We start from the raw sequence: 20,859 nt of genomic DNA, 5'->3' as shown, positions 1-20,859 counted from the left end.
CTTGCTGTATTTGTTTAAACACCAAATATGTAAATATGTATTTTCATGATTTACGTATAAGCATCTGTCAATAATCTGTCAATATTATAGTAAAACTATGTTTGTTTGTAAAGGAAGGCATTCTTGAAAATTGCTGCACTGTTTAAGGGTTAATTAAAATTGATATAATCAAATTGTATCTTAAAATAAAGCTTTTTGTACACTGACACTGTTAATACTGTGATAGTTGTAATGTGTAATACTTAAGAGTAAATGAGATTTTTTTTTGTGTGGCTTTGAAAAGTGGGATGGGAATGACTATTATTGGCCAGAGGAAACCCCTCCTCCTTCTCCCCTCACCCGCTTCCAAACCACTCTGCTAACTGAGCTCTCTCTTCAGTGCTCTGGTGGGAGCTGTTCGCCTCAAACCTATTGCCAATTAGCACTGTTATGGGAACATCTCCAAATTACACACTCAAACATGAAACACAATTTATACATATAAACAGCAATGAGATAAATAATCTGATAGTTGAGGGGAAAGTGTTGACCAGGACACATCCCCTACTCTTCTTCAAAAATAGTGCCATGGGATCTTTTACATCCACCTGAGAGGGCAGATAGGGCCTCAATTTAACGTCTCATCTGCAAGACAGCACAGCCACTCCCTCAGTACTAAAGTGTCAGCCTGGATTATGTACTCAACTACTCTGGAGTGGGGCTTGAACTTATGACCTTCTGACTCAGAGGCCAGAGTGCTAACACTAAGCCCAGGAGTGCTAGATAGGATAAACCTGATGAAAGAAGGCTTACATTGCAAAGGAATATACCAGGCTGGACAAGACTCTAGCAATCGAAACCAGTTAGGCCCAGTGAATATTGACTCGTTAAAAGTTATGTCTTTTAGAACTTTTAATGAGTTGATATTCTCTAGAGCTTTATGTCAGTGATTTCTATATTGATTATGATGCCTTTATACATGTTTCGGTGATTGGAAATCTGAAAGATTTATTGCGGAAAAGACAACGACTGTTAAAACAACAAGGGACTGGCATGAACCTGGAGTTTAAACTATTTTACGCAGACAAGACCAATGGGTTTTTGTTTGTTTATCTTTCCTAGACTCGGACATGTGGGAGAAAGGTGAAAGTCACACTGTCAATATAGGAGAAACCTCTTTACCCAAAGAGTGGTTAGATTGTGGAACTCACTACCAAAAGGAGTAGTTGAGGCCAATAGCATAGATGCATTTAAGGAGAAGCTAGATAAGTACATGAGGGAGAAAAGAATAGAAGAATGTGCTGATAGGGTTAGATGAAGTAGGGTAAGAGAAGGCTTATGTGCAGCATAAACACCAGCATAGACCAGTTGGGCTGAATGGTCTGTTTCTCTGCTGTAAATTCTATGTAATCCTATGCCGTGTCATTCATTCCCTGGAAAACAAGACTTCACATCTCCCAGTGGTCAAATGTCTAGGTTTACAGCATGCTGCTAATTCGTTAATCCTAGCACACACACTTTCCATTGAAGTATCCCAGAGTTAACTCATGTTGGAAGAATTCGCATTTTAACCTAAGGAACAAGAAACTTTTAAAAGAAAACACACTTTCTGCCTATCACAGTTTACAATCTAATCTCAGCTATTGGTTTGGTTAAACGACATTCCAATTTACAACAGTCGCAGGCCTCCAATTTGCTGCAGTTACGTTACATTACATCAAAACCACTGCGCAGAAACAGGCCATTTGGCCCAACTGGTCCATGCCGGCATCTTAGTGCCTTTGCATTACGGCCATGCATGCATCCCCCGTTCCTCCCAAAGAAAGAAAGAGCTTGCATTTCTATAGTGCTTTTCACAACTTCAGGACGTCCCAAAGCGCTTTACAGCCAATGCTTTGAGACTTTTGAAGTGTCGTCACTGTTGTAATGTAGAGAAATGGGGCAGCCAATTTGCGCACAGCAAGCTCCCACAAACAGCAATGTGATAATGACCAGATGATCTGTTTTCAGTGATGTCGGTTGAGGGATAAATATTGAAGGGATAAACTCCCCTACTCTTCTTCGAAATAGTGCCATGGGATCTTTTACATCCACCTGAGTGGGCAGACGGGGCCTCGGTTTAATGCCTCATCCAAAAGGTGGATTATGGGTTGTTGTGACTAGAGCATATACAGATACTTTTTCTTGTGCCCAGAATGGAGCTTCCTATCAGCTGAAGGCACTCACAGATAGTGTATTCTGGGCGATCAATAAATCGGGTTATTGTTTCTACATTGCACATTGCTTTGTGATATTTATAGAAGTTAGGTAAAATGGTAGCATGCAACAACAACAACTTGCATTTATATAGCGCTTTTAATGTAGTAAAACGTCCCAAGGCGCTTCACAGGAACGTAATCGGACAAGAACTGTCACTGAGCCAAAGAAGGAGACATTAGGACAGGTGACCAAAAGCTTGATCAAAGAGGTAGGTTTTAAGGAGCGTCTTAAAAGAAGAGAGGCGGAGAGGTTTTGGGGGAGTGAACTCCAGAGCTTAAGGCCCAGCTGGCTGAAGGCACAACCGCCAATGGTGGGGTAAAGCAAGTGAAGGATGCAAAGGAGGCCAGAATTGGAGGAACGCAGAGATCTCGGAGGGTTGTGGGCTGGAGGAGGTTACAGAGATAGGGAGGGGTGAGGCCATGGAGGGATTTGAACATGACAAGAATTTTAAAATCGAGGCATTGCCGGACTGGGAGTCAATGTAGGTCAGCAAGCAGAAGGGTGATGGGTGAACAGAATTCCCTGCACACTCTTGCCCCAATCTACCTGGGTGACCTCCTCTATCATTATGCCCTGTTCTGAGCCCTTCAGCACTCTAAATCTAGCCTCATGTGCATCGCCCCCCTCGCTCTGCTCCGCTATCAGTGACAAACCATCCAGCTATCTCAGCCCTACTGTTCTCCCTAAATCCCATCACCTCAATTCCTCTCTCCCAACTTTCAACATTTCAGAATCTCCTTATTTGACCGTACTTTTTTGGTCACCTCTCCCTACTGCCTCACCTACGCTCCGCGTCCATTTTTGGCGTTTGCGGAGGTGCCTTTGGGTGTTTTTCGTTGTGTCAGAGACCTTTGCCTTTTTGGTAGGAAAGCTAGTTCCATTATTTGGTTGTGTGATGGATCTGATCATTCAGTTTCTCATCCCGTGAAGAAGGGAGGAATGAATCAACCTGGGTCAATCCCTCAGTTAAAATAGCAACCAAAGGAATGTCACACCAACGCATTACCTGTTGGTTGGTTTATATCGCCCAACTATAACTTCTAGGCCGGCGTATTTTGACTGAATTGGAAACCTATGGTACACAAAGCTGCAGTGCCACTAAAGCCCCTTTGGTGGTGCTGATTAGCCACTTTTCCTGTTGCACTGTGCATCAGCCCGTACTGTGCACGTACCTGTGTCTGTTCACTAGTGTGTACATCTCCGCTCTTCCTAGTGCTGTAGGTGGCAAATTTGAGGTGTCAGACACCAATCATAACCCTGGGACTATCCTTCAGCTGAAAATATGTTCGTGCCTGATCTACAACCTGAGTTGCAGTGTGTCACTCCTGTTCGACAGATTCTCACCAATGTCCTGGTCCATGTGTAACATTTTCTATGGTAGTCATGATGTGGAGATGCCGGTGATGGACTGGGGTTGACAATTGTAAACAATTTTACAACACCAAGTTATAGTCCAGCAATTTTATTTTAAATTCACAAGCTTTCGGAGACTTCCTCCTTCCTCAGGTAAATGTTTCAGGAGCTCCTTGAAGCCTACGCATTTATACATATAGAACAATACATGGTGTTTACAGACTGCCCCTGCAACTGCCCGTTGCCAAGGCAATCACCGTGTTCAGACAGAGAGGTGTCACCTGCAGAACCCCCGAATACACATTCAACAAAAAAACAAACAGGGAAAAAAAACAGAGAAAAAAAACAGAGAGAGGCAGAAACATCCGGAAGGCAGAGAGAGCCAGCAAATGACCCATTATATTAAAAACAGATAACATTTGTTCGCTGGTGGGGTAACGTGTAGCGTGACATGAACCCAAGATCCCGGTTGAGGCCGTCCTCATGGGTGCGGGACTTGGCTATCAATTTCTGCTCGACGATTTTGCGTTGTCGTGTGTCTCGAAGGCCGCCTTGGAGTACGCTTACCCGAAGGTCGGTGGATGAATGTCCATGACTGCTGAAGTGTTCCCCGACTGGGAGGGAACCCTCCTGTTTGGCGATTGTTGCGCGGTGTCCGTTCATCCGTTGTCGCAGCGTCTGCATGGTCTCGCCAATGTACCATGCTCTGGGGCATCCTTTCCTGCAACGTATGAGGTAGACAACGTTGGCCGAGTCACAGGAGTATGAACCATGCACCTGGTGGGTGGTGTCCTCTCGTGTGATGGTGGTATCTGTGTCGATGATCTGGCATGTCTTGCAGAGGTTACCGTGGCAGGGTTGTGTGGCGTCGTGGACGCTGTTCTCTTGAAAGCTAGGTAATTTGCTGCGAACAGCGTCCACGATATCCTTCTATTCCTTTTTCCCTCATGGACTTATCTAGCTTCTCCTTAAATGCATCTATAATATTCGCCTCAACTATTCCAAGGGTAGCAAGTTCCACGTTCTCACCACTTTCTGGGTAAAGAAGTTCCTCCTTTAAACCGTTTCCCCCCCCCCCCAATCCTGCCGCAGCTTAGATCATCCAAGGTGATTTTGGGGTACAGTATATGAGTAATTTGAGACATGACATGTGGTAAGTGTAGCATGCTTGGGAGGAACAGGTGACTTTGGACCTACGTAGACTAATTGATGGAGATTGATTGCTATGATTAATCAACAACTCCATTATCATTGTATCATGCAACTACCAGGATGGTAGAAGACAAACTAGATGGATCTTTGTCTTTTCTCGTCTAGCAATTCCTATATTATGATCAACCTGCCTCCATCCTACCACCCCTTGCATGAACCTGACAGGAGCATCACACCTTGTGGAAGCCGGGACATGGTGCTGGGCACTAATAGGGCAGCTACTGCATTCTGTCCCCAAGATTAAAACAGATAATCCAATAATTGGCCCCCGGGGTGAGAGAGAGAGGAAGAGCAGCCAGAGAGACCCCGGCTCCCCATTGTCTCCACCCAGCGAGGACAGTGGGAAAGAGCCTGGATGACGGGTGGGATGACGGGTGGTAACCAGGTCAGGATGCTCCCTGATTGAATGAGCACTGCTGGTCACACATGAAGAATGGGGATTGGGCGGGGTGTGGGAGGGCTGGGGGAAGTGGCCCCCAGCAGGGGGCAGTGTCTTTCAGGAAAGGACATTGGGAGGGGGGGGGAACGTAAAAAATTAAAAACGTATCGTTAATCTTCATTAAACAAGTAACATTTGCGCCAGATAAGTGCCAGGCAATGACCATCTCCAACAAGAGAGAGTCTAACCACCTCCCCTTGACATTCAACGGCATTACCATCGCCGAATCCCTCACCATCAACATCCTGGGGGTCACCATTGACCAGAAACTTAACTGGACCAGCCATATAAATACTGTGGCTACGAGAGCAGGTCAGAGGCTGGGTATTCTGCGGCGAGTGACTCACCTCCTGACTCCCCAAAGCCTTTCCACCATCTACAAGGCACAAGTCAGGAGTGTGATGGAATACTCTCCACTTGCCTGGATGAGGGCAGCTCCAACAACACTCAAGAAGCTCGACACCATCCAAGATAAAGCAGCCAGCTTGATTGGCACCCCATCCACCACCCTAAACATTCACTCCCTTCACCACCGGCGCACAGTGGCTGCAGTGTGTACCATCCACAGGATGCACTGCAGCAACTCGCCAAGGCTTCTTCGACAGCACCTCCCAAACCCGCGACCTCTGCCACCTAGAGGGACAAGAGCAGCAGGCACATGGGAACAACACCACCTGCATGTTCCCCTCCAAGTCACACACCATCCCAACTTGGAAATATATCGCCGTTCCTTCATCGTCGCTGGGTCAAAATCCTGGAACTCCCTTCCTAACAGCACTGTGGGAGAACCTTCACCACACGGACTGCAGCGGTTCAAGAAGGCGGCTCACCATCACCTTCTCAAGGGCAATTAGGGATGGGCAATAAATGCCGGCCTCGCCAGCGACGCCCACATCCCATGAACGAATAAAAAACAAACACCTCTCCGAACTGCACATAAAACATTGGCAACACAGACAAATACATTTTAATTTTTTTAGCACGTTAATGCAATGTACAATTTCTAATACAAAATGGAAGTGATAAGTGGTTTAAGGAGCTGACACAGGGTCTGGTTAATAGCGACTATACTGATCCCCTGTGTGAAAGGATACTCTATCATAAGAACATAAGGAATAGGAGTAGGAACTCAAGGGCTCGGTCTCTCGAGCCTGTTCTGCTATTCAATTCGATCTGTACCTTAACTCCATCTACCTGCCTTGGTTTCGTAACCCTTAGTAACAAAAATCTATCAATCTCAGTTTTGAAATTTTCAATTGACCCCCAGCCTCAACAGCTTTTTAGGGGGAGAGAGTTCCAGATTTCCACTCCCCTTTGTGTGAAGAAGTGCTTCCTGACATCACCCCTGAACGGGCGAGCTTTAATTTTAAGGTTATGCTCCCTTGTTCTGGACTCCCCACCAGAGAAAATAGTTTCTCTCTATTTACCCTATCAACTCCTTTAATCATCTTAAACACCTCAATTAGGTCACCCCTTAATCTTCTATTATATTCAAGGGAATACAAGCCTTGTTTATGTACCCTGTCCTCATAATTTAACCCTTTTAGCCCCCGTATTATTCTGGTAAATCTGCAATGCACCCCCTCCAAGGCCAGTATATCCTTACAGAGCTGTGGTGCCCAGAACTGAATGCAGTGCCCTTCGGGCAGATATCCCTGATGCTGCCTCACATTTAAAACAGGCTAAAATAGAACCAGCTGCCTGGTCATGAAGATGGAGCTTCACCCACCTCGTACCACGAGCATTCATAATACTTCATCTATTTAACGTCTTATCACTTCAAAAATGTCTGAAAGTTCACGCGATGGATTAGTTTGAAGTATCGCAACTAACTCGCGGCCATTCTGGACCAGCGGCTCCCTACCTGCTGTGACCCAGGAGGACTCGTAATATAGTCTGAGGGCTCGCCCTGGTCCAGCCCAGCTGAACCCGACCCAGCCCAGACCGGCCCGGCCCAGCTGAGCCCAACCCAGCCCGGCTCAGCCCAGACCGGCCCGGCCCAAACCGGTCCATTCCAGTCCAACCCAGCCCAGACCAGACCGTCTCAGCCCAGACCGGCCCGGCCCAGCCCAGCTCAGCCCAGACCGGCCCGGCCCAGACCGGTCCATTCCAGTCCAACCCAGCCCAGACCAGACTGTCTCAGCCCAGACCGGCCCGGCCCAGCCCAGCTCAGCCCAGACCGGCCCGGCCCAGACCGGTCCATTCCAGTCCAACCCAGCCCAGACCAGACCGGCTCAGCCCAGACCGGCCCAGCCCAGCCCAGCTCAGCCCAGACCGGCCCGGCCCAGCCCAGACCGGTCCATTCCAGTCCAACCCAGCCCAGACCGGCCCGGCTCAGCCCAGACGGGCCCAGCCCAGACGCCTTTCACGTGTGGCTCCCAACTGTTTCACGATCCCCTGTGGCCCCATTCCGGAGCTTGCTGGCCGTGGGAAGCTGGGATTCGGTGCTGCTCCCTCTCCTTTTCTTTCCTGCCCAGCCAAAGTGAAAAGAAGGAAATGGCTACTGGTAGGTGGGGCAATTAATATCTATTTCTTTAATATCTATTCCTCTCCCTCCCTCAGATTATCTCCCCATCTGCCCTGAAGACTATGACTGCTGTTGGGCTATATCTCTAGAACATGGCCTGCTGTAATAATTCACTGCTCACTAATATTGGATAAAAATGAGTTCACTTGTCAGCTCATTGACTCTTCAGACTGTGGTTGAGGGTCCCAGCCTAAGGAATAAAAGTCCCAGACCCCAGGTAACCAGAAAGGGGGCCGGTATTACTCTATGTGATGGTCTCCAGAACTCGCTGTGACTCCTCTTCTTTCCTCAGACATGCACCTTCCTCCCTCTAAGTTTGCTTTAACAAGCCAAGGAAGAACTGGGACTTCAGGAAACGGGGGAAGGAGTCTTTCTCCATTAGGCCGTAGATCCTTTTTTGGGCCGGATCGAAGCAGGAGAGGCTTGGGTTGGTCATGTTCTGGAGGACGCTCTCTCTGCTGTGGGAGTCGAGATTCACCTGAAAAGAATTAAATGAAACCATCAGTGCTTTGCTCACCAGTCCTTCGCCCTGCACTCCCCTCCCGTTGAAGGTGTTGACTCCATGCCGAGGTACAGCTCTGCAGGCAGTGAGGCCCTCGGATTGTGCGGGGACTTCTCACGGACTCCTGCCATATCCGCCGTCCTCCGGCTGAAGCGACAGCGGGAGACAGGGAGAAAGGAGTTCCCGTGGAGTTTCAGGGCCTATGTAATAGCAGGCTATTTCACCGTGGGGGGCGTCACCGCTGAGAGCACTCCTGACCTCATCGGACGAACACACAAATGCACTTTCCAGCAGGGTTGGTGAGGAGGAGCTGGGATTCTGCCTGGGTTTTCCCCAATCTCTGAGCAGTTGCGATCAGCAGCAAGTTGTAACACACTGCCTGAAAGGGCGGTGGAAGCAGATTCAATAGTAATTTTCAAAAGGAATTGGAGAAGAAAGACTTGCATTTATATAGCGCCTTTCACGACCTCAGGACATCCCAAAGCGCTTCGCAACCATGAAGTACTTTTTTGAGTCCCGTTCACCCATCACCCCTGTGCTCGCTGACCCACAATGGCTCCCGGTCCGGGAAGAACTTGATTTTAAAATTCTCATCCTTGTTTTCAAATCCCTCCATGGTCTCGCCCCTCCCTATCTCTGGAACCTCCTCCAGCCCTACAACCCTCCGAGATCTCTACACTCCTCCAATTCTGGCCTCTTGCACATCCCCGATTTTCATCACTCCACCATTGGCGGCCGTGCCTTCAGCTGCCTAGGCCCTACGCCCTGGAATTCTCTCCCCAAACCTCTCCGCCTCCCTACCACCCTCTCCTCCTTTAAGACGCTCCTTAAAACCTACCTCTTTGACCAAGCTTTTGGTCACCTGTCCTAATATCTCCTTATGCGGTTCGGTGTCAAATTTTCTCTGATTACGCTCCTGTGAAGCGCCTTGGGACGTTTCACTACGTTAAAGGCGCTATATAAATGCAAGTTGTTGTTGTTTGATTCTATGGCTCAATGAACTCGGCACAAACCAGGACCTGAACCTGGGAACTTCTAGGTCTTTATGGGCCAATATTACGACGAGTGCTATATTTGATGTGCTGTTACTCTTTCATAAAACAATTTGAGGTGATTCTTGAATTTTTAAAAATGTTCTTTCCCCCTTTTTAGTTGCTTCTGAGCTTCCCATCGTTGCTCAACCAACTGGGGCAGGTGTCAGGACTCACCAGGCCCACAGGTAGAGCAGCCGATGCCTCGCTCCCTGTATGGAAGCCCCTGGCAGGTGTTCAGCGCCTATCAACAGCAACAACTTGCATTTATACAGCGCCTCTAACACAGTAAAACGACCCAAGGCGCTTCACAGGAGCATAACCAGACAAAATTTGACACCGAGCCACATAAGGAGATATTAGGACAGGTGACCAAAAGCTTGGTCAAAGAGGTAGGTTTTAAGGAGCGTCTTAAAGGAGGAGAGCGAGGTGGAGAGGTTTAGGGAGGGAATTCCAGAGCTTAGGGCCCATACAGCTGATGGCATAGTCGCCAATGGTGGAAGTAAGTGGGGAATGGACAAGAGGCCAGAGTTGGAGGAACGCAGAGATCTCGGAGGGTTGTAGGAGGTTACAGAGATAGGGAGGGGCGAGGCCATTGAGGGGTTTGACCACGAGTATTGACCCCCTCGCAGAGCTGCAGGTCTCCCCGGACCCTCCCCCAGCCCGTTCCCTCCCCCACACCTCTCCCTCCCCCTCCCTCCCACCCCCACACCCTTGCCCCACCCACTCCCTCCGCCTCCCCCCCTGCACCGCCCACTCCCTCCCCCCCCCCCCGGCCCCGACCAGCCCCTCAAACCCCCGTCCCGCCCTCTCCCTCTGTCCCCCCTGCCACCCCACCCCCGACCCGCAGGCTCTCGACTCTCGGCCGAGCGAGAAAAAGAAAATGGAGAATAATCCGAAGCAAAAAAGGAAACCCTGCCTCCTTTGGGGCCTGGACCGCGACAAATTCATTGTAAATCTTCTGGGCCTTGAGCGTGAGCTTGGGGCCGGCCTTCGTGTTCCTGTACTCCTCGCAGGCGAGCCAGAAGTCGATGTTCTCCTCACTGAACTCGGAGCGCAGGAACGCGCGGAACGCAGTCACGCCGCCTGAAACCGGAAAAAGAGAATTGGTCTTTGCTTTTCGGAGAAGAATTCCTTTCATTCCGAGAACTGTAGACATGCTACGCGTCCATTTATGAGGCATGGTGCACATGCCCTCCTTACAGTCTTGCTACGGTACACACCCCCTTGTGCTTTACTTTTTTTTTGCTCCCTTCACTCTCCTCCCACCTTCTCCTCTAACTCAACAATGGCCCCCCTAACCCAGTAATCGAGCCGCGGAGAGACACCCCTCCAGAGCTGCAACACACGAGTTAGGGTCAGAGCCACAGGTTTTGTGGGAGTCTTTGAAGGTGGGAAGAGAGGCAGTGAGGTAGGGTCGCCAACTCTGGTTGGACATGTTCCTGGAGGTCTCATCACACAACCTTCCGTCTCTCAATGTCCCGCCTCCACCATTGGTTGCCCAACATGTCCACCCACGCGGCCCTCTGCCTTCCTGCGGCCAATTGGGAAGCGAACAGACTCTTCGTCACCTGACTGGATGGTTCTCAACTTCAGTCAATCAGCCCATTTTATCCCCAACTCCAATGTTTGTTTTATGTCTAATAAGCATTGAAAGAAAATTTTTTAAAAAGCCCACAATTTTTTTAATGTCCCGATGATTTTTCTCCTGCGTGTTTTGCTCGAGGCAGTGTCCGAGAGATTAATCTTCAATTCCTGGAGACTCCAGGACAATCCTGGAGGTTTGGCAATCCTACAGTGAGGGGAAGGGCCTTCAGGAAAGTAGGCCCAAGATGGCTAAAGGCTCTCCAGCAACAATGGGGCGAAGGTAAGAGGGAGGTTCACAGAAGTTTAGGGGATGGTTACTGGCTGTGATGTAGGGCTGGAGGAAGAGATGATGGTAAGGGGGACAAGGCGATCAAAAGGTTTGTAATGTTTAATGTTGAATTCAAGGCGCTGGGCAACTTGAAGCCAGTGTTGGTCAGTGTGGACAGGTGTAGATTAGATGGTTTGGAGTGTACAGAGGGCGGGATTCAGGGGGCTGGAGAGGAGAACCCAAGCCTAGGAGTAACAGAAGCATAGGTGAGGGTCTCTGGGTGAGGTGAGATTGCAGAATGTGACTGGTGTATGGATCCACGGTACTCCACCAGCTCTCCCCTATCTCACCCCCATTCCCAATCTCCATTACTAGACCCAGAGCGTTGGCGGGCGATTCTAGTGCAGGGCCATTCATGGCTGAGTCTAGACCTCCTGTTGCTTTGAGGTCCACTCACAAGCTCTTTCCAGCTGAAGTCACTGAATAGTGGTCAGGATTGGGAACCCATTCCCCTTCTGAGCCTTGAGATCAGCTAACTCAATACAAACCATGGGCCTTCACCGTGACTATGGTTCAGTACCACAGCGTTGAGGGTGGGGTGGGGGGGAGCCCAGTATCAGTCCTTTTGGTGAGAAGAAAGACTTGCATTTATATAGCACCTTTCACGGCCTCAGGACGCTTTACAGCCAATGGAGTACTTTTGAAGTGTAGTCACTGTTGTAATGTAGGAAACGCAGCAGCCAATTTGCACGCAGCAAGGTCCCACAAACAGCAATGTGATAATGACCAGATAATCTGTTTTAGTGATGAGGGTTGAGGGATAAATATTGGCCCAGGACACCTCCCCTGTTCTTCTTTGAAATAGTGCCATGGGATCTTTTACATCCGCCTGAGAGGGCAGACGGGGCCTTGGTTTAACATCTCATAAGAAAGACAGCACTTCCGACAGTGCAACACTCCCTCAGTATACACTGGAGTGTCAGCCTGGATTATGTGCTCAAAGTCTCTGGAGTGAGACTTGAACCCAGGACCTACAGACTCTGAGTGATTTAAAACACTGCCTTCTTGGGTGTCAGCCATGGCTACCCACTGAGCCATGGCTGACACCCAAGAAGGCAGTGTTTTAAATCATGCCTGCGAGACCTGAATTTTGGGGGGGGGGGATGGGGGTTGTGGGGAGGAGTTGAAAGTATTATAGCCCAGCGATTGTTGGAAAGAAAACATGTTGAAGAACTTGTGGTGAGGTGTAAGATGTGGGGAGAGGCTGGTAATGAGTGCCACATGCAGACTTTCTGCACAGCCTCAAGGTCGGGGGCAGAGAGGGGGGGAGAGTGCTCTGAACAAACTGAAGCAGAGACGTGTTTGGAAGCACGTAGCGAGCCCACCCTTAGGATTGTGATCTTTGCCCCCTTCCTGTTAACTCTTGGGCTGCGGCCTGCCTACAACCCCCTCCCCTGTTGCTGTCTGTCGATATTTCTGAGCACTCACACTGACACAAATCGACACACATACACACTCTGACACAAATAGACACACACATACACACACTGACAGAAATAAACACACACATACACGCACTGACAGAAATAAACACACACATACACACACTGACAGAAGTAGACACACATACATATACTGACACAAATAGACACACACGTACTGACACAAATCGACACACTCATACACACACTGTCACGAATAGACACACAGACACAAATAGACACACATATACGCTGATACAAATCGACACACATACACACTTTGAGACAAATAGACAAACATATACACTCTGACACAAATCGACACACACATATACACTGACACAAATCGACACACACATACACACTGACACAAATCAACACACACATACACACACTGACACAAATCAACACACACATACACACACTGACACAAATTAACACACACATACAGTGACATAAATCAACACACACATACACACTGACACAAATCAACACACACATACACACTCTGACACAAATAGACACCAACATATACACTCTGAAGCAAATTGACACACATACACACTCTAACACAATACGCACACATTGACAAAATTAGATGCACACTCACTCACTGATACAAATACACACACTCACACTGACACAATTACTCGCACACTCACCCACTCTGACACAAATAGGTGCACACATATATGTTTTCCACTCTCTAGCCACTGGGACTGAGGTTAATTGTACCAGCCCAGCTAACAGCACAGACCAGAGGTGAGGCATGGGATCTTCTATTCTGTATGGCTCAGTACAATATAAGGTGTTGAGAAGGGTAAACCATGACCCTTTTTGGGTCTGGAACAGCTCAGCACATTTTCTTCATGTTGACACAGTGTACAGGTGACGTGCTGAGGCTCTCACTATGCTGAGAAATGTTGCGTGCTTGTTAGCAAACAAAGAAAACTTTCACTGAGGAGAAAGACGCCCCATTAAGCACAATCCCCACACACACAGACTTGGTTGCCCTGTGAAGAGTTCATACAGTTTGAGTGCTTCATATTGAAGGTGGCTTGGCTCAGTTGGTAACACTCTCGCCTCTGAGTCAGAGACAGCAGGCCGAAGCCCAATCCAAGGCTCGAGCACATAAACTAGGCTGACACTCCAGTGCTACATTGCTGAAGTCGGGGATCCTCCAGTGATTTAGGTGGGTGTTAAGGATCCTAAAGCCAAAGACTGTTCCTCAACCAACGCCATCAAAAAGCAGACTGACTGCTCATTTTACCTCATTGCTGTTATGGATCTTGCTGTGCGCAAAATGGCTGATGGTGTCTGCCCTGCAGAACAACAGTCACCTCGCTCCAGTATAATTCATTGGGTGTGAGCATGTTTCTGAGAGAGGTTATCAAGCGCTATATAGATGTGAGTCTTTCCTCCTTTCGCACTTACGTTTGTGGTCCAGCAATTTGTCCAGCGATTCTCCCCATTTAAGAACTTCATCTGAGTAGGTTCTAGAACAAAAATGAACCGAGATTATTTTATCTAAAATCCCAACAACCACAATAACTTGCATTTATATAGCACCTTTAATGTAGTAAAACATCCCAAGGCGCTTCACAGGAGCGATTATCAGACAAAAATTGACACCGAGCCAAGAAAGGAGACATTAGGACAGGTGATCAAAAACTTATAGATACTGCAGTTGGCTGGGGGTGTGGATACAATTGGTTGGGAATGTGGATACAATTGGTTGGGGATTTGGATACAATTGGTTGGGAATGTGGATACAATTGGTTGGAGACGTGGATACAATTGGTTGGAGACGTGGATACAATTGGCTGGGGGTGTGGATACAATTGGTTGGGAATGTGGATACAATTGGTTGGGAATGTGGATACAATTGGTTGGAGACGTGGATACAATTGGCTGGGGATGTGGATACAATTGGCTGGGGGTGTGGATGCAATTGGTTGGGAATGTGGATACAATTGGTTGGGAATGTGGATACAATTGGTTGGGAATGTGGATACAATTGGTTGGGAATGTGGATACAATTGGCTGGGGGTGTGGATGCAATTGGTTGGGAATGTGGATACAATTGGTTGGGAATGTGGATACAATTGGCTGGGGGTGTGGATACAATTGGTTGGGGGTGTGGATACAATTGGCTGGGGGTGTGGATACAATTGGTTGGGAATGTGGATGCAATTGGTTGGGGGTGTGGATACAATTGGTTGGGAATGTGGATGCAATTGGCTGGGGGTGTGGATACAATTGGTTGGGAATGTGGATGCAATTGGTTGGGGGTGTGGATACAATTGGTTGGGAATGTGGATGCAATTGGTTGGGGGTGTGGATACAATTGGCTGGGGGTGTGGATACAATTGGCTGGGGGTGTGGATACAATTGGCTGGGGGTGTGGATACAATTGGCTGGGGGTGTGGATACAATTGGCTGGGGGTGTGGATACAATTGGCTGGGGGTGTGGATACAATTGGCTGGGGGTGTGGATACAATTGGTTGGGGGTGTGGATACAATTGGTTGGGGGTGTGGATACAATTGGTTGGGGGTGTGGATACAATTGGTTGGGGATGTGGATACAATTGGCTGGGGGTGTGGATACAATTGGTTGGGAATGTGGATGCAATTGGTTGGGAATGTGGATACAATTGGCTGGGGGTGTGGATACAATTGGTTGGGAATGTGGATACAATTGGTTGGGGATGTGGATACAATTGGCTGGGGGTGTGGATACAATTGGTTGGGAATGTGGATACAATTGGTTGGGGATGTGGATACAATTGGCTGGGGGTGTGGATACAATTGGTTGGGGATGTGGATACAATTGGTTGGGGATGTGGATACAATTGGTTGGGGATGTGGATACAATTGGCTGGGGGTGTGGATACAATTGGTTGGGAATGTGGATACAATTGGCTGGGGGTGTGGATACAATTGGCTGGTGGTTGATGGAATTGCAGTTGTGCCTGGGCAATCAAGTCTTATCCGGTCTAACAGAAAGTGCACTGCACCGTACACTGTACGACATGACTCCAGCTGACACTCTATATTTCACTCATTATTGCCCACAGTTTTCTATTCACACAATCCCACTTGATGCTCTACAGTTACTGCACTCACCCCCGGCTCCTGGTCTTCCTCTCGGTCCTGTTTGTGGATAACGTGGAATCTGATTTCTGCAGCAGAAACCCCAGTCGAGTCCGGACCTCTTTAGCTCTGTAAGTTTAAGAGAATGAATGTTGGTCTGAGGGAGAGGCAAGTTCAGCTCCTTCTGTCCCGTCTACACATAGGGGTGATCTTGTTTTACCCGTTACTCTTTCCCTAGGAAGGTATCAAGATTAAACCTGGATCAATCTGGAGTTAGTTGATCTCAGCCAGGGTGGGGTTGGGTGGGGTACTGCAGAGAAGGTTAAGGGGAGATTTAACTAAGGTGTCCAAAATTTTGAGACGTTTTGAGAAATACTTGAAAAGGAGAAGTTTGTATGGCTATGGGGAAAGAGCAAGGGAATGGGACTAATTTGTTAGCTCATTCAAAGAGCCGGCAGAGGCATAATGGGCTGAATGGCCTCCTTCTGTGCATTATGATTCTATGATTGACGGCAGCTGTAAACACGGCCACATGTCGGAGGCACCGAGCACGTGGTATTTGGTGTGCCGAAGTCAAGTGGCCTGTTTCTGTGCTGTTGGTAGTGACTTATCCCAGACCCCCTTCACTTATTTCAACACTTGCTGCTTAGTGTGAGTGAGAAGTAGAAGGTCTCAGTCGTGGGGAGCTGTGGGAGGTGGGGTCGGGAGGGGGGGGGATATGGGGAGCTGTGGGAGGTGGGGGCGGGAGATGGGGGATATGGGGAGCTGTGGGGGGAGGGTGGGGAGGGAGGTTGGAGAGGGAGGTGGGGAGGAGGGTGGGAGGGTGAGTGTGGGAAACAATGATGCAGTTTGTCACAAAAAATTAATAGCAGCCTGTTCAAGTGAGCACTTGGAGAGGACAAGTGTAGATTAGAGCAAACACTCGGCCTCCTTGTCACTGCAGATCCCGAGTAATCTATAAGTACTTGTATCGAACCTTGATTAGACCACACTTGGAGCACTGTAAACAGCTCTGGTCTCCATAATATAGAAAGGATATGGAGGCACTGGAGAAGGTGAAAAAAAGATTTACAAGGATGATACCAGAACTGAGAGGTTATAACTATCAGGAAAGATTGAACAGGCTGGGGCTCTTTTCTCTAGAAAAGAGAAGACCTAATAGGTCTTATGAAGGGGTTTGATAGGACAGATGTAGAGAAGATGTGGGGGAGTCCAAAACTAGGGGTCATAAATATAAGATAGTCACTAGTAAATCCAGTAAGGAATTCAGGAGAAACTTCTTTACCCAGAGAGTGGTGAGAATGTGGAACTTGCTACCACAAGGAGTAGTTGAGGTGAATAACATTTATGGGGAAGATAAATAAGTACATGAAGGAGAAAGGGATATGCAGATTGGGTTAGATGAAGTAGGGTGGGAGGAGGCTCGTGTGGAGCATAAACACTGGCATAGACCAGTTGGGCCGAATGGCCTGTTTTTGTGCTGTAAATTCTATCTAATTCTTTGCAACGTGTAGGGGAAGGGATTAATACTCACTCTCCAAAAACCATCTGAACAGTCAGTCATCGGAATTCCTATGGGAAAAATATTTTGATCTCACTGGGATTTCGTAGTGTTGCGTTTATAAAAGTCCCTCTCTCCCCATCAGTTATCAGGTGCTGCGCTCTGACAAAACACTTGATGCCACTGATTGTATTCCTAGCTATGGCAGCATGTGTCACAAATGAATGTGTTTCCTCTCTTCTTGTCTGAAGGTCCTGACTCTTGCCTGGGGTACAATTCTAGGGTCAGCCAGCCGTCCAACGTCAGTGTTGACAAGCTCTTCGACCATGGGGGGCCTGAGACTGGCCCTGTCCTCACCTGACATGCACACAAGTGTGATACGTGGAAGGTGTCATTTGATATTGATCGGGGGCAGGAACCCTGGCCTGATATTTTCCTGCTTAGGGATACTGAGGCCAAACACATCACCCTTATCATCATGCTGGCTGAGATCGGAGTTAAATTCTTATTTTGAACTCGTTTAGGTTTCTTTGAATGGAAAGCAATAACTTTATTAAAGCTTAAAACATTATATAAAGCAACAGCTTAGTCTCTGCTCCCTCTTCAGTGCTCTGGTGGGACCCTTACTGGAGTAAGGGAAAATCTAGAAATGCTCACACTATATTGTAACAATTAGTTAATTCATCACAGACGAGAGATTCAATCTGGCTCTTCACAGGTCTCTATTGCTCAGTTACCATAAAGAATCTTACCCAAGTTACTTGTGATGGTGTCTAGTGCTCGTTAATTCTGTCTCAGTCAAGGACCTGTAACTAAATTGTATAAATCTTTCAGAGATTCAGAATAACACATCGGTGAGATTTCCCCTTTGCACAGTTCTAACTGTAAATTGTTAAATCTTTGATCTTCTGAATTGTAATTTGCTTTATTTTAGAAGTTATCAGAACAAGATTAGAAGTTACACATTTTCTACAGAGGGGGAGAAAGAGGCAGAGAGAGAGAGATAAAGGCAGAGAGACACAGAAAGAGAGGGAGGGATAGAAAATGAAAGATAGAGAGAAAGACAGAGAGAGATATAAAGAGAGAGACTCAGTGAGAAATAGAGTGGGAGAGAGAAAGTCAGAGAGAGAGACAGGCAGACAGAGAACAGACAGAGACAGAAAGAGAGACAGACAGATAGAAACAGAAGAAACCCGTCCCCCTCGCTACCTATCTCTCCACCTTCAGAAATCTCCTCCAAACCTACCTGTTTGACCTCCCCTGAGTCCATTATTGCTAGTCCTGTTCAGTGTCAGTTCCTTACCCTCTGCCCCATTGTAAACCATCTTTGAACATTCTGCTGTACATGCAAGTTGTGGTTGGTGGAAAGTGCGTGTGAGTGAGAGAGAGAGAGAGGGACAGACAGGATCAAGCTCAGTTGTGATGCCTTCCATGGTTGAATATCATGGCAATGCTGTCTAGCCTATTATGCATGAAGATTGGCCACCCATTTGAGTTACTGGACAAACTGGTACTCCAGTGGGAACAAGCGCCTTCAGGAGAGGAGGGGAGAACATCTGGAATGAATATAAAGGAATCCCTGCTGCTCAGTCACCCCTCTGCCACATAGCGAGGTGCTCCCTACCTTTCCAAACATGTGGCCGGCAGCGTAGCAAGCCCTTTGCACATCTCCGCTCCTTCACTCGATCAAACCCCAGAGCCTTAGCCAGGTTCTTGCTCTTGTTGCTGCAGCTCCCTCTCGCTCCCCCTGCCCTTGGCTGGGCCCCTGTTATTTTCCTCTCAGCTACTTCCTGCGCAGGAGTCCGTTTAAATAACTCGTGAGGGACCTGAGCCAGAACACTGGCCAATCAGTGGGCCCCAGATAATGGTGTTTTCAAGGCCGATGTCTCTCGGGCTTCCAACTGGGATACGTGTTTGTTTTTGGTAGACGTCAATCTCATGTGCACGTGTCCCATCACTTGACGTCCTCGCTTTCCCTGAATATTACTAATTATTTACAGCAATGAATGGTTTTGGTGCCTGAAGCACTTTTAACTGTTTCAGCCTAGCTCAAACCCGACGAATACAACAATCAGCACAGACCAGGAATGGGAACATGAACTCAGGCACACGATCGACTCCAGCCTGCCCTGTAACATGTCAGTGATGGGAACGCTCAAAACAACAGCGAGAACAACAACTTACATCGGATTACATAGAATTTTATAGCACAGAAACAGGCCATTCAGCCCAATGGGTCTATTCTAGTGTTTATGGTCCGCACGAGCCTCCTCTCACCTCACTTCACCTTCAGGGGAGTCGATACCCCCAGGGGAGTCAGTACCCCTACCCCCAGGTGAGTCAGAGCCTTTAGAAAAACACACAGAGGGCAAACGCCTCACCAGTCCATAGAGCTGATCAACTAGAAGCTCTGGGAAGCTCTTTATCAATAAAAAATAAGCCTTGTGTTGAGATTGTACCCGTTGCAGTGCTTCTTATGGTGAGTTATTTCTGAAGTGCATTGAGTGTAGTTATTTGGGAGACAGAGCAGGCCATCCTGCACCAGTACAGCCCCATAGACAGCAGCGAGATCAATGACCAGTTGCCGTTTTCTGGTGGATTCGGTGGAGGGAGGGACATTGGCCAGGACACCGGGAGACCTCCCTCGCTGGAGATCTCCTCGCGGCCTCTCCCACTCCGTCGCTGGAACTTCGGCCAAGGTCAGTGTGAACCCTGCTTACTTGCGTAAATAAGGTTTGCACCCAACTTCCGTGTAGTCCCTCAGTACTGCCCCTCCGACAGTGCAGCACTCCCTCAGTACTGCCCTCCGACAGTGTGGCGTTCCCTCAGTACTGCCCCTCCGACAGTGCGGCACTCCCTCAGTACTGCCCCTCCGACTGTGCAGCACTCCCTCAGTACTGCCCCTCCGACAGTGCAGCACTACCTCAGTACTTACCCTCCGACAGTGCAGCACTCCCTCAGTACTTCCCCTCCGACAGTGCGGCACTCCCTCAGTACTGCCCTTCTGACAGTGCAGCGCTCCCTCAGTACTGCCCCTCCGACAGTGCGGCACTCCCTCAGTACTGCCCCTCCGACTGTGCAGCACTCCCTCAGTACTGCCCCTCCGACAGTGCAGCACTACCTCAGTACTTACCCTCCGACAGTGCAGCACTCCCTCAGTATTGCACTGGAGTGTCAGCCTAGATTTTGTGCTCAAGGGAGAGTGACAGAGAGAGAGGAGGGAGAGATTGAAAGAGGAGAGGGAGGGAGAGAGGGAGAGAATGAAAGAGAAAGAGGGGAAAGAGTGCGAGAGGGGAGGGAGAAAATGAGTAGCAGAGGGGGAGAGTGAGACGTGGAGGGAGAGAACAAAAGAGAGGGGGGAGAGAGAGTGAAAGAGTGAGAGAGAGAGAGAGTGAAGGTTAGAGATAAGTGGATTGCCAATCAGATGATGAAGTGTTTCTAACATCCCATCCAAAGGTGCAAGAAGAGCGTCTCCCAGATTGGAAGCAGGATTGCAAGCAGACCATGAGGCCACAAGTATTCTGTACATTTTCGTGGCTAACAAACAGTCTAAATGAAATGTCTCTTGAACATTTGGTATCCTGCAGCTGTATTCAATAAACATCTGCTGCAGTGAGTGACGAGCA

At 48.3% G+C, this 20,859-nt stretch overlaps 1 protein-coding gene across 2 annotated transcripts; it reads right to left on the bottom strand.

The window, feature by feature from the left end:
* Nucleotides 1-6,191: 6,191 nt before the first annotated feature.
* Nucleotides 6,192-19,032, bottom strand: LOC137304503 (regulator of G-protein signaling 4-like). Of its 2 annotated transcripts, XM_067973126.1 has the most exons (5): nucleotides 18,858-19,030; nucleotides 15,766-15,861; nucleotides 14,073-14,134; nucleotides 10,222-10,388; nucleotides 6,192-8,247 (listed from the first exon to the last, which is right to left on the bottom strand). In XM_067973126.1, exons 1-5 carry the CDS (start codon nucleotides 18,899-18,901, stop codon nucleotides 8,080-8,082), a joined length of 537 nt encoding a protein of 178 aa, XP_067829227.1. In that variant the 5' UTR covers nucleotides 18,902-19,030; the 3' UTR covers nucleotides 6,192-8,079. The 2 variants fall into 2 exon arrangements, with proteins under 2 accessions (XP_067829227.1, XP_067829228.1); XM_067973127.1 differs by lacking the exon at nucleotides 10,222-10,388 and having other exon boundaries at nucleotides 18,858-19,032.
* Nucleotides 19,033-20,859: the final 1,827 nt, after the last annotated feature.

This window comes from Heptranchias perlo, chromosome 37 (assembly GCF_035084215.1).
Source record: "Heptranchias perlo isolate sHepPer1 chromosome 37, sHepPer1.hap1, whole genome shotgun sequence".
In the NCBI taxonomy this organism is placed as follows: Eukaryota; Metazoa; Chordata; class Chondrichthyes; order Hexanchiformes; family Hexanchidae; genus Heptranchias; species Heptranchias perlo.
This window is presented reverse-complemented; position numbering and strand designations above follow the sequence as displayed.

Coding starts and splice junctions, on each gene's coding strand:
- LOC137304503 (XM_067973126.1), bottom strand. CDS start 18,901: ATGTGCAAAGGGCTTGCTACGCTGCCGGCCACATGTTTGGAAAG. Junction 15,862..18,857: donor CCGGCCACATGTTTGGAAAG/GTAGGGAGCACC, acceptor TTAAACTTACAG/AGCTAAAGAGGTCCGGACTC. Junction 10,389..14,072: donor CAAATTGCTGGACCACAAAC/GTAAGTGCGAAA, acceptor TTCCGGTTTCAG/GCGGCGTGACTGCGTTCCGC.